Genomic DNA, 12,809 nt, shown 5'->3' on the forward strand with positions numbered 1-12,809 from the left:
AAGGCCGATTGATATTTATCATTAATGTTATTCTCATCCAGGTAGGTCTGAAGTTGAAGCAGAACTACCTTCTCAAGAATTTTAGCCACGAAGGGAAGTTTGGAAATCGGCCTATAATTGGCATAATCATTTTGATCGAGGTTACTTTTTTTTAAGAACAGGTTGGATTATAGCATGTTTAAGAGCTGATGGTACAAACCAAACCAAAAACGCGAACTGCTAAAGCAAGCAAAATAAAAGAAAACAACACGTCAAACACTGTGTGTGTCAGGTCATTGTTACAGTTATTTCCACCTGGAAGGAGTTATTCGTTACACTGTTCATTACATTACTTTTGGATTTATATAAACTTACAGGCTACAGCCCCACACACCAACACAAATCCCTATCCTCATGCAGGACACACGTGATCTTTCTCTTAGTATTTAGGTTAATTTCAAGTACAGTCAAGGATCAAAGCCAAATAATATATTTCATATAGATATCTGCAATCTAAACTATGGCATAAAAAATTTATTTTGTCCTCTTGGAAGACTTTCTGATTTTAATCAAAGGACAGTTTTGTGCTGTTGAAAAGAGAACAAGATGTTTTGATGGTGTAGATTTTATTTAATAATAATAATACTTCAGTGTCCAACCTAACAAGCCTCAAGTTCCCTCTGTTCACTCTGAAAGTGTTTTTTCTCTTTATAATATTTATTATTGTACATTAATGAGACAAAAGTACTTCTTATCCAATTAATCCATTATTTGATAGAATAATCAATAGCTGCAGGCCTAATTCATTTTTATTACTACCATCACAGTTTACATACCTATTCTGTGTGACATTATATCAGGTTCACAGATGGTCTCCAGCAGTCCAAGCTGCTCTCCCTGCTGACTGCTGCAGAGTTCCTCCTGTTCCTTGTAAATCTGTGGAGGCTCTGGGTCCTCCTCTTCCTTACAGTTGTGTTGTTGTAGGGGGTCTTGAGGAACAAAGATTCAGATTTATCACCAATCAACCAAACACTGAAGAATCTGAGCTTGAACAGCACAGAGTTAAAAACACGTCCATACCTATGATGTGTGAGCTTCTGTCGGGTTTCCGGCTGATATCCAGCAGTCTGTGCTGACGGTTGATCTCCTCCTCATACTGGACGATGGGTTTTTGAACCTCTGAGAAGATTTCTTCACAAACAGCAGTTAGTCTCTCCTTGATGAACTCTCTCAGATACTGAGCTGAACTCATCGCTGCTGAGGCTGGGGCTGAGCGGATCGATACAAGCATCGATGACGTGAAGCCGACGTTGGGATCAGATCCACACTGATGTGACGGGATCAATACTTTAGTTTGTGTCTCTCTTCCGACTTCAGTCCGCTTCGTTAAAAAGCAGCCATGTCTGCACACACCGCTCCACTCAAACAGCCACACTTGCCCTCCACTTCCTTCCTTCTCCTTCTTCTGAGCTTGATGGCAGTTGGCAAACCAGCTTACAGGTGTATTACTGCCACCTACTGGAGTGAAACGTGGACAGGGAAAAAATGACAGACGTCTGTGTCGGGCTCGTTTTGATGACCTTCGTGTTGACGTTCGGCCGTACCACGTGACTGATTCAGTAAACGCTTTTTGCGTTTGGTGTGTGGCTCTCTCTACAAAGGAGATTTAGGGCCACGTTGAGAAAAAACCCTCTGGCATTTCTTAAATTTGTGACTTTATTGCACGTTTGTTTTCAGTCTTTTTGAACTTCGTTTTTTGCGATGGAAGCGAGATGGGACAGCCCACCCACTCCGACCACGAACGAGTTTGCACATACTTTGTGCACTCTTTTGTTTTAGGGGGGCTGGATTTCCCTGAGGCACACTCTGAAAATCAGAGCTCAAGATAAACCTATTTGTTTTACTTCAATCCAACTTTATTTATAGAGCACTTTAAAAACAACATGGTTGACCAAAGTACTTTCCAGTGAAAAACAGTGATAAAAGTTAGAAAACCAATCATTACACAGAAAAAGAAAATACAATAACAATAAAATAAATAAATAAAAAATAGTAAAAATGAATAAAATAAAATATACAATAAATAAAATGAACAAACTAAAGAGCTTGCAAAGAAAAGCGTCTGGACTTCTTTAAGTTGCTTGAAGACGTTTTACCTCTCATCCGAGAAGGTATGTTTTTTCAAGTGATTTAACAGTCTCAAGTGTTGGGGCCAGCCTAACATGGAGGGGCAAGTTATTCCTTAATTTTGGGGCCACAACAGCAAAAGCTCAGTCCACCCAGTGTTTCAGTCTCAACTTGAATGAACTCAGCAGTGACTCCATAACACACAAGACCAAGTCCAGCACAGAGCGGCTGAGTGAATGTGGTCTGGACTCTGTGGAGGAGAGTCATGGTTTCAGAGACGCTGTAGAAAGACAGAATACCTGCTCTGTGATCCAGGTACACTCCTACTCTGGAGGACCGAGGACCTGAGAGGTCAGTTTGGACTTTGTTGTAGTAAAATATATAACTGTTTGTGTCACAACGTAATGCCCAAGATTTCTCATTTAGTCCAAATCCACAGTGATATAAACCTCCTGTTCTGCTGAAATTCTTGTATGCGACCGCTACATAAACTGCTCCTCCTCTGCACTCCACCTCCCAGTAACAACGTCCAGTCAGACTCTCTCTGCTCAGCACTTGTTCATATTCAGTGAATCTCTCTGGATGACAAGAGTAAAACTGTCCGCCTTCTTTTAATGTTGCTTTTCGGTTCCCTTCAGATAGTACGAGCTCTTTATGTGCTGTGTTTGGATCCAGTGTAATTTTATGCAAATATCTTAAGAATCCAGCTCTGGTCTCTGGCTCTGCTGCTGAGTGTAAAACATCATTCTTCCTTTCTGCTGCAGCTTGGACTGTTTCATGGCATTTATGTTCATCCATTATGCAGACCTAACAGATACTCTGTTGATCAGTAAAAAAAGAAAATCTTCATCACCTTATCATGACGAGAGCCCGAGTTCTCCTGGAATTCAGAGATCCATAGTGAGATGTTCTTTGTTGTCCTCTTTGCAGCAGTAAATATGCTGGTTTCTCTTTCTCCACAGAAAATCAAAGTGTGTTTCAGCTTCAGATTCTGAGTTTATCCTCTCTGTTCTTTGAAGTTTTGAGATTACACCAGTCCTTCAGCTGGTAAATATGTCAGAGCAAAGGAACCAGAAAATTTGCTGTCAGTGGTCAGCTGTTGAACAAAAAAAAAAAAAAATCAAGCCAGATGTTACAAGCATTTTTTTAAGCATGCAAAGAAAAAAAACTCCACAGGAGATGAAACATTAATATGGAGAATAGTTCACTGAAAGAAACTTTCAATACACCAAGAAAACTAAAAAAGACAAAACAGACAAAAAGGAGGAGATCAAGCTGTAGAGACACAGACCAGAGCACAACCGAAAGTGAACTTCCTTACATCAAGGGCTCTCAGTTTTATAGAGTGGTTCACTCACCCACTCTTTATGTCAAATCCCCCTCATGATCTCATCAGAAAAACAGGGACTTTCGTGCCCTCTGATTACCACCATTACTCTGAGCCATAAGACTTGATTATCTCACTCCCTTGCAAAAACATCTCCCATTAACAGAGCACAGTCCATCTTCCATTATGTTCAGAGTGAAAATGTGGGAATAAAAAGCTTTAATGAAGTCCCATAAATAAAACAAACAGACATTATATATTGATCACTCGTGCTCAGAACAGTCTATATGTTGTGAGATGCAATCCTTCTCAAAGACGTGACGCATGAAATGAGAACAACAATAAATTGTCATCTAGTGCTGATCTATGTGATTTTCCAGTGTTGGATCAAGTTTACTGAGAGTTCAAACTGAAGGGGACTTTACAGTGCTTTCATTGGTATATCATCAGTAATAAACACAATGGTTTTACGCTCCACACATCATATTTCAAAATGGAAAGGGTTAAAGGTCAGAATGGTTATATTGATGAAATACAGAGTGCTGGAGAGAACAGAGTGACTATCAGTCTGGTTTCCTGTGAAGAAAAACAGGAAAACAGATCACAAAGTTTTTATAGGTTTCATTCAGAATTAACAAGCCAAGACTGTAAAAGAAGAAAAAATCTGTGTAAAAGTGAATAATTTTTCATAGTAGTTATCTTTTCTTCTGTACGCATTTCTCAACTACTGCATTGCACTTGCACTGGTGAAAAAGTTCAAGGGTGACCATTACACCGACAGGCTTCATTTGGCTTGGGTTTCATCTGGAGAAGCTTTCTTTACCTTCTGTGGTAAATATTAATACTTTAGCTCAGTATCATTTTATATACAGACGACTATTATTGGAGTATCTTGTGTCTGCTGCATCCAGATAAATCAGGAATATTTAACAGACTCGTTTTGAAATACTAGTGATTTACGTGACTTAAGCTTTACAGTTCAGTAAATATTAATTTTATTTCTGGCTATGTTACCACCAGTTTTTGGACTCAGGTGGCCTGACAAGGACCAGTATTTATTAGCCACAGACAGGTGCCGCGAGAGCTGAGGCTCGGGTGTGAAATTTATGGTTTTCAGGGTTTTTATAGTTTTTATAGTTACATTTTTTTAATGTGTTTATCATTAACTCTGTTTCCCTGGGTCTTTTCCCATGTGTTATGAATAAATCTTCAATTTTCTGGTAGCGGTACTGGTTTTATTTTGTTGTATTGATCCGTGAAAATATTGTCGGACATAAACTGGTCTGGGACCGCGGAGTTAAATTAATTCTGCACCCAGTATGTTTACCATTACGTGCATGCTGTAGTACATAGAACGGTTTAGTAAATATTTGCAGACAGTCTTTGTGTAACCGTGTTCATTACATTGCAGTGTAATATGTTTGTATTGAGGATTTAGCAGAACATTGAGCACATAACTGTGTGCCTTTTATTCCATCAATATCCTTAGATCTGAATTATTTATTAGTTATCTGAAATGTGCATTATGAGCTTTCACCAAATGAAGCACTCTAAACACTGCGCTGGAAAAGTCCCTTACTTCACTCACTGAAAAAGGATGAAGATATAAGCAATGATGACTCAGGAAATAAAGGAAGCCCCCGATTTTCTACAAAAATAAGCTAACTCAATCAGAACATTAAAGTTGTTTTTTTTCAATAAACAGCTTGTAAAACACAGAATGCCATTAAGTGCTTATATTTAGTCTTGATGTATACTTTGTGGCACTTTAAGCACAGTCATGCAGCTCTACATCGGCACAAAGTCTCACTCTGTTTTATCCTGCTGGCTTTTTAGAAATCTGCTTAAACGAATGCTGTGATGATGATAATAATAATAATCCAGTTCAGACTAATAATAATATTAAACTTTGTTTTATTCAATGCATTTCTTCTGTAACTGAAAAATAAAAACAGATAAAACATAATAGCATGTCTTCAGTCTGAAAAAGGTGAGCCAAAGGAACAGAACGTCCTCAAATTCATCCAGGATGCTGGAATTTGTAAATTTCCCCCTGGGGGTGAATTAACTCTCCTCCTCATATCTGGTTGTCGAGTCTTTGCCTCGGTGTCATGCTATTTCTTTTCATATTGTTCAAGACCTTTGGATTCTGGAGTTAATTTCATCTCAATCTCAAATTTTGCACCAGGAATCTGAATTTGAGTATTTTTCTGTACCACATAATGACATAAAATCTAATAAAATACAAATAATGACTGATTTGATGAGAAAAAAGCAATGAGAAAACTCAGAAAAAAATTCAAAGTTGTTACTGCAGCTACAACTCGTGCATCTCGTTAAAGGATGGAAAGGCAAACAGAAACTATAATACACCGGGCCGTATTTATCTGAAATCCAGAGCGGGGAAAGCATTTTCTAGAGATACCACAGAAAAAAAATACTCAAAAGAAGTTTTGATGAAATATTTATTTAAACTTTGACAAAGGATAATTACTCCAATAAACAATAAAATAAAAGAACAGGAGCATACTGAACTAGAACCTTCATGAAATGCAAGAATGTCAGGTTTTCCCTGAAACAATTTTAACAGTAAGGCAGCAAAGTGCAGGGCAGTGCTTCCTGATGGGCCATGATGGTACTGCATGTGGGCTGCAGTAATAACAACAGAAATTCAGCTTTACATTACTTAGGAGAAGGTTAAGTTACATATTTATAGAAATACATTTATTCAAATAAAAAGTGAATTACAACCAACATAGAACATGATTAGTTTACTCAGAACGTACTGCTCTTTTACTGACGCTTGTGTCCCAGTGGCAGGGGGGTCACACTTTAGCCTTAATGCTAAGTATGAATGGGCAGCATTATCAATTTATAACCAACGACCTTTGTTGCTTCTGTTTTACGAATAAAAGTCTCAACAAATAAATCACTCTTGTGTTTTGATTGATAAAGAATTACAATGTTTCTGGGTTGTTGTTGTTTTTTTTTTAAAGTGAGCTTCTCTCTTCACTTCGAGAATGGCTTTTCACTCAGGTGTCGCAGTAATTTGACTTCTGGTCAGTGTGAGCTCTACCACCAACACGCTGCTATGACTCACAGCTGTCCTACATGAAACCTTAACCAGTGTGAATTTTCATGTGTTTCTTTAATTGTATCATCTGAATGAATCTTTTCCCACAGATGCTACAACAATGCGGTTTCTCACCTGTGTGAATTCTCACATGTCGCTCCATACCTGACTTCTCTCTGAATTTTTTACCGCAAATAGCACAAGAATACGGTTTCTCCCCCGTATGAATTCTTACATGACGTTCCAAATCGGATTTCTGACCAAATCTTTTCCCACAAACGGTACAAGAATACAGCTTCTCACCTGTGTGAACTCTCAGATGTGTAATCAGATGGGATCTATAGGGAAACATTTTTCCACAGGTGTTGCATTGCACAGAATTTTTCCTTGTATGAGTTTTACTCTGACTGTCTGACACAAGAGTGTCGTCTAGACTTTTACCATGATCTGTTCTCTTCTTCAGCTCTGCTTCAGGAGAGCTGAGAGGAAGGTACTGCTCACTGTTTGGTTCTGGTTCACTGTGGTCACTTTGCTCATAAGTTAGAGTCACCATGAAGGTATCAGCCTCCTGCTTCAGTCCAAGCTGCTCTCCCTCCTGACTGCTGCACAGTTCCTCCTGTTCCTCTTTAATCTGTGGAGGCTCTGGGTCCTCCTGTTCCTCTTTAATCTGGAAAAAGATTAAACTGGAGTTCATCTCCTGGTTACAGACCTGCTGCTCATCCACACTCTCATTTTCCACACAGTCGTGTAGTTGTGGGAGGTCTTCAGGAACTAAAACAAACAGAAAAAAAACAAACAAACAAGGTCACTCATGTAATTATACAAAAACTACAAAGCTCAGCATAACTGGTGCCACAGTGAGGTCCCAGTCATGCTCAAGAAATATATGAATGTACAATATTTTCATCACACGAGGCACCCTCAGATGCTTGGGGGGGTGGATTTACAGGTCCTGATGAGCAGAAAATATATACATATTTTCAATGCTTAAATTTAAAATTAAAAGTTTCAGGGCTCAAATGTGTAAATGTCACATCAGAAATAAAGAGCACCTAGCTTATATATATTAGTATATAAATATATAAATATATAAATTTGTGAATATACAAGCTTAATAGGGTTCTGCTGACACTGCTCTTGTCATATTTGCAGCATTTATGTTGGGTTTTGGTGTCAGGAAGCAGAAAGACTGTCTGAACAGGAAAAGTTAATAACCACCGTCACAATAGAGCTCAACAGTGAAGCTCAAAGTGAAAATCCCATTCAGGGATTTTGATTATGAGCATAATGTTGTGACCATATAAGTAGACTTGCTAAAGGCTACGACACTGTGAAACGATGGTATGTGCTACATGATATCAAGCATGTTTGAACAAAAAAGCCTTTGTGGAAAAGAACAAAGCTACCTACGATCATAAACTGAAACAGTGATGTCTCAATTGGTAAAATTTACAGTTACCACATTTTGTTAATGTCAAAGCTCCTCACTGTCAACAAAAACGTCAAAGTAAACTGCAGGTTGACTGCCATGAAAACGTTTCTAACAACCCTTATCAGAAACTTAAATATGAACCTGTTAAAGAAGGTAACAAGGTTGCTGAAAGTGGCTGAAGCTAAAATAGCCAGAGCCAGTCACAAGCCAGTAGCCTCAGTATGAGCAAAGGATCAAGGAGGAAAGTTTTGGAGATGATGAAAAAAATTACCAAAATTTTTTCTTATATTTGCTGAAGTCAGGGTTATACGGTGAGGTGCTGATGCAATGACCTGAGCACCCCCCCAATTGCTCATCTTAACCTAAAGGAGGTGGAACACTTAACTGTTTCTACCCTAACAAACCTCTTATTAGAATGTTCCTGATTCCTGAGAGTTCTCTAAGACAGGACATATCTGATAAACATTTTAAATGCCTAAATACAGCTTAGACATTTATTCAGCTGTGTGAAAACCAAGGAGGAACCCACCCAAGGGAAGTTTTATTTTATCTAATCTAATCGAATAACTTTAACCTCAGCCAAACCGATTTACTCACGAACAAATAAAACCGAAAAAAGCCAAACAATAACATTTTTAGGTTATCTAAGTGACATATATATCATGATTAACCTGGGTAGTGAAATGATGTGCCGTGAATTTGCTATTCTCGCCAGCTCTATTGACCATCAAGCTCCCGGCTAGCTATCGAGCTGGTGGATAACAGACGTCTCTGAAAACGTCGGAGCACTTCTGCAAATATGTGATATCTTGATAAACCAAGCAGATATTTGAAGTTTACACAGCAACAATCACACCTGAAAATATGTTAAAAGTTTATTTGTGACCCAAAAAGAGCATTAAGAGAAATATTAAAACTTGGCTGGGCTGCGCTATGAATTCTGGGATATGGTGGGCCACGAAGGACACACCCGTACCATCCTTCAAATTCGGGGAAAAGGAGGACGCATTTGTCGGCTGCATTCGGAACAGTCTACAAATTTGGACAGCCTTTGTCGCGTCATTGTGACATAAACGGCCTACAATTGCGGCCTCAGAAGGATGCAGCCCATGAATTTGGACACTCCATATGTATCTCCCATTATTTCTTTCTCCTTCTGTTCTTCACATGCCTCCTCCACCACTGGTCTCTTTTGTCTCTCATCTACACCTCAAACCTCATCGCCTGAACTTTAGTCAAGGGTATAACACACACAAAGGTGCATGAACATGCTTATTTATTTATGATATTGTTGCAATTAGGAATTTTCAACATGCAACTTTCCCTCCAATAAACAGTTTAATTACATTCTCACATCACAGAGAGTTCAATCACCAAGTGTCCAAGTGTTCCCTGACTCATTTACTCCTTTTACAAAGTTTTATAATCTCCTCCAAAGTAAATAGTTGGGAATGTCCACAATCAACATTATGAGGTAAACAGTGACCTGATAGCCTAAACTCGATAAACTACATAAATGCCAGACACAGTGTTTGAGTTGACTGGGGAGGTAAAAACTATCACCTATGAGTTTTTTAAGTGTTTGCATTATTTAAATATATTAAAATATAGTGTGAACAAAAACATTTGTATACACAATCAATAGCAGAAACATGCTCCCTGGAACCAGACCTGGGTAGGGAGTAGGGCTGGGCCATATTATACCGTTCACAGTAATACCGGTACAATGTTATATAGAATATGGGTAAAACGCGCATGTGCAGCGCCTTTGACTTCATACGCACATGGCCGGAAAAGCATGGCGGCAAGGGAAGATGAGAAGGGGGAAAGTGGATCGTTGAGTGAAATGGATGAATTGGTTTGTAAAAATGGTGCAACTTCAGTGGTGTGGAACTAGTTTGGTGTTTGTCTATCAGATAGCCACCAAAGCACAATTTTTTGGTAGAACATGCAAAAAGGCCATTGTTATTACCATATTTATTACCATATTTATGGGACTATAAGGTGCTCGTAAAAGCCTTAAATTTTCTCAAAAATCGACAGTGCACCTTATAATCCAGTGTGCAGTGAGCTTTAATGCACACAAAAAAACAGCTGCTTGTTTAAGTGAAAATAAATTGATGGGTTTTTTTGCGCTAGTAAAGTTGTGAAGTTGTATTCTGTATTTTGTCTCGCATCAATTATATTGTCAGTTATATCGTTATTGCAAATTTTCAAATATATATCGTGATAAAGGGGTGGCAAATTCCAGGCCTCGAGGGCCGGTGTCCTGCAGGTTTTAGATGTGTCCTTCATCCATCACAGCTGATTTAAACGGCTAAACTACCTCTCCAATATTTCTTGAAGTTCTCCAGAAGCCCAGTAATGAACTAATCATTTGATTCAGGTGTGTTGACCCAGGGTGTTATCTAAAACCTGCAGGACATCAGCTCTCGAGGCCTGGAGTTTGCCACCCCTGCCATACCCTAGCTAGTTAGAGCCCGAAGAAGATAGATGGGCTCACTCCTGTAGTCCCATCTCCTAGGGCAGGGGTGTCAAACTCCAGTTCTGGAGGGCCAGCATCCTGCTTGTTTTTGAGATACCTGCTGCCAATTACCTGGATCAGGTGTGCTTTGCCATTAAGAAGCTTCAAGGGGCGATCGTGGCTCAAGAGTTGGGAGTTCGCCTTGTAATCGGAAGGTTGCCGGTTCGAGCCCCGGCTTGGACAGTCTCGGTCGTTGTGTCCTTGGGCAAGACACTTCACCCGTTGCCTACTGGTGGTCAGAGGGCCCGGTGGTGCCAGTGTCCAGCAGCCTCGCCTCTGTCAGTGCGCCCCAGGGTGGCTGTGACTACAATGTAGCTTGCCATCACCAGTGTGTGAATGTGTGTGTAAATGGGTGGATGACTGGTTGTGTAAAGCGCTTTTCTAAGGACTATACAAATACAAATACAGGCCATTTACCAGTTAGTAGGAAAACAAGCAGGACAGCAGCCCTCGAGGCCTGGAGTTTGACACCTTTGGCCTATGAGTTAGAGCCAATGTGTGTCAGGCGGTGGTCTGACACACAATCCTCAGCTATCAAGTGGTGAAGGAGCCTGAGCTAGTGAATGAAGCTGAAAGATACCAAAAGCAAAAGGGTCTAGACTGACCAGACCCCTCGTTAGAGATAAGGTAAGAAGCTGATAGTAGAGTCAATACTGCCCCACATTGAAATTGCCAGTTGAGGAAGTTCAGGCACCTGAAAAGCTCTTAGGTGACTCCTGGGCTCCCAGAAAAGGTTTTTCAACCATGTCACCAGAAAAGATACCCAGGTTCAAGACATGCTGAAGAGATTATATCTCTCAGCTACGTTGTTATCCCTGATATGATGGAGGGGATAGCTGGGAAGAGGGAGGTACAGACTTCCTTGCTTAAGCTGCTGTCCTGCAACTCGGTCCTGGATAAGCAGAAGAAAATGGTTGTAGTTCAAGAGGTGGGAATGATTGACACTTAGCAGCAACCACGTTGACCAAAAGTTTATAAACGCACCACAGTGGAATAATTTTTTCCCAGTAGGCTGGTAAGTAAATTATCTTTATTTCAGCATGCAGCATACCTGTCATAGTAAGTTTAGAGCACTTGGTGCTGATAAGTGTCTTTAAATGGAGCTGCAATGCCTTTCAGTGGTTTCACTGAATTTGCCAATACAACAAGTTGCAAACAGCCGTTCATACAAAATATGTCTGTGTTAATATAATCTACATGCAGTGTTACAAAAACAATGTCTTGATCAAAGGTAAATATATGTAATGAACCCTGGTGATCAGACTTGTAATTGTGTACCTCTGTAATGTAGTTCCCATGTAATGGTTTTCTTGATATGCCTCTGACCCGTTTGAATGGATGCCTTCACCTTCTGTAAGTTACACTGTGTTGGTCAGTCAGCTTGACAGGCAGGTACATAAAATTGCATAAAATAAGAAAATGTGCTTCCATCAGTTCACCAGCTGCTCACATGGATCCCAACAATAACACAACTCATTTAACAAAATCAACAGACAGATGCAATTTACAGGATGTTAAAGTGGTGATGTGCGTACAATCAGCCTGAGAATGTAAACACAACAAAAAAGATTCTCAGGGAAGCAGAATGGTTTGATGAATAACGTGATGATTTAATTGACAGACGGTTTGTCACTCAGGTGTGTCAGCATGTAAACCAGTGCACTGACTATCTAAAATTGAGTGGGGGTGCAGTGATTGTTAGGGAAATGATTAATCATAGTTAGTCTTTTACTACAAACTAACTGCACATTTGACCTGACAGGCAGGTCAGTCTGTCTCTACAGTAACATCATGGCCTTTGGTCACATGTCTGCCTGCAGTGTTTCCACAAACATCTCTTCATGTTTGTGGAAACACTGAATTGTCCTACATCTGCTCAGCCTTTGAAGTAAACTCAGGTCTGTTTGAATTTAGTCAGTAAGTATAAATAAATAAATAAATAACAGCGAATAGTTTCTTAGTTCTAACTCACTAATCTACAGGCTGAGCTGGTGGCTATACTGGCCAACAACTGAAATCCTGTTATTTGATTATTAGCATTATATTTTTTAATCTTACTGACTATTTATGTCGTAGTGTTTACGTCTGAACACGGGTCTTTTTAAACTCCAATTTTCGTCCGGAGTTTTGTCGAAATGCTGACAAACAACAGTAAACCTGGAACACACAGTTTAACATCTTCTAGTAAAGTCAGTCACACTGAAGAATCTGAGCTTGAACAGCACAGAGTTAAAAACACGTCCATACCTATGATGTGTGAGTTTCTGTCGGGTGTCCGGCTGATATCCAGCAGTCTGTGCTGACGGTTGATCTCCTCCTCATACTGGACGATGGTTTTTTGAACCTC

At 39.6% G+C, this 12,809-nt stretch overlaps 1 protein-coding gene across 1 annotated transcript in view; it reads right to left on the reverse strand.

Annotated features, from left to right (window-relative positions):
- Positions 1-12,809, reverse strand: part of LOC102192976 (zinc finger protein 62 homolog) — a 30,935-nt gene that overhangs the window by 3,826 nt on the left and 14,300 nt on the right. Inside the window, exons 5-8 of the mRNA XM_005753809.2 lie at positions 12,710-12,806; positions 6,558-7,277; positions 1,060-1,632; positions 816-968 (exon numbers count right to left, since the gene is read on the reverse strand). Of these exons, the coding sequence (XP_005753866.2) occupies positions 816-968; positions 1,060-1,632; positions 6,558-7,277; positions 12,710-12,806 (1,543 nt within the window). The remainder of the gene's footprint in view (positions 1-815; positions 969-1,059; positions 1,633-6,557; positions 7,278-12,709; positions 12,807-12,809) is intronic.

Source organism: Pundamilia nyererei, unplaced genomic scaffold, assembly GCF_000239375.1.
Source record: "Pundamilia nyererei isolate P.nyererei 1_Seehausen unplaced genomic scaffold, PunNye1.0 scaffold00467, whole genome shotgun sequence".
Classification (NCBI taxonomy): domain Eukaryota; kingdom Metazoa; phylum Chordata; class Actinopteri; order Cichliformes; family Cichlidae; genus Pundamilia; species Pundamilia nyererei.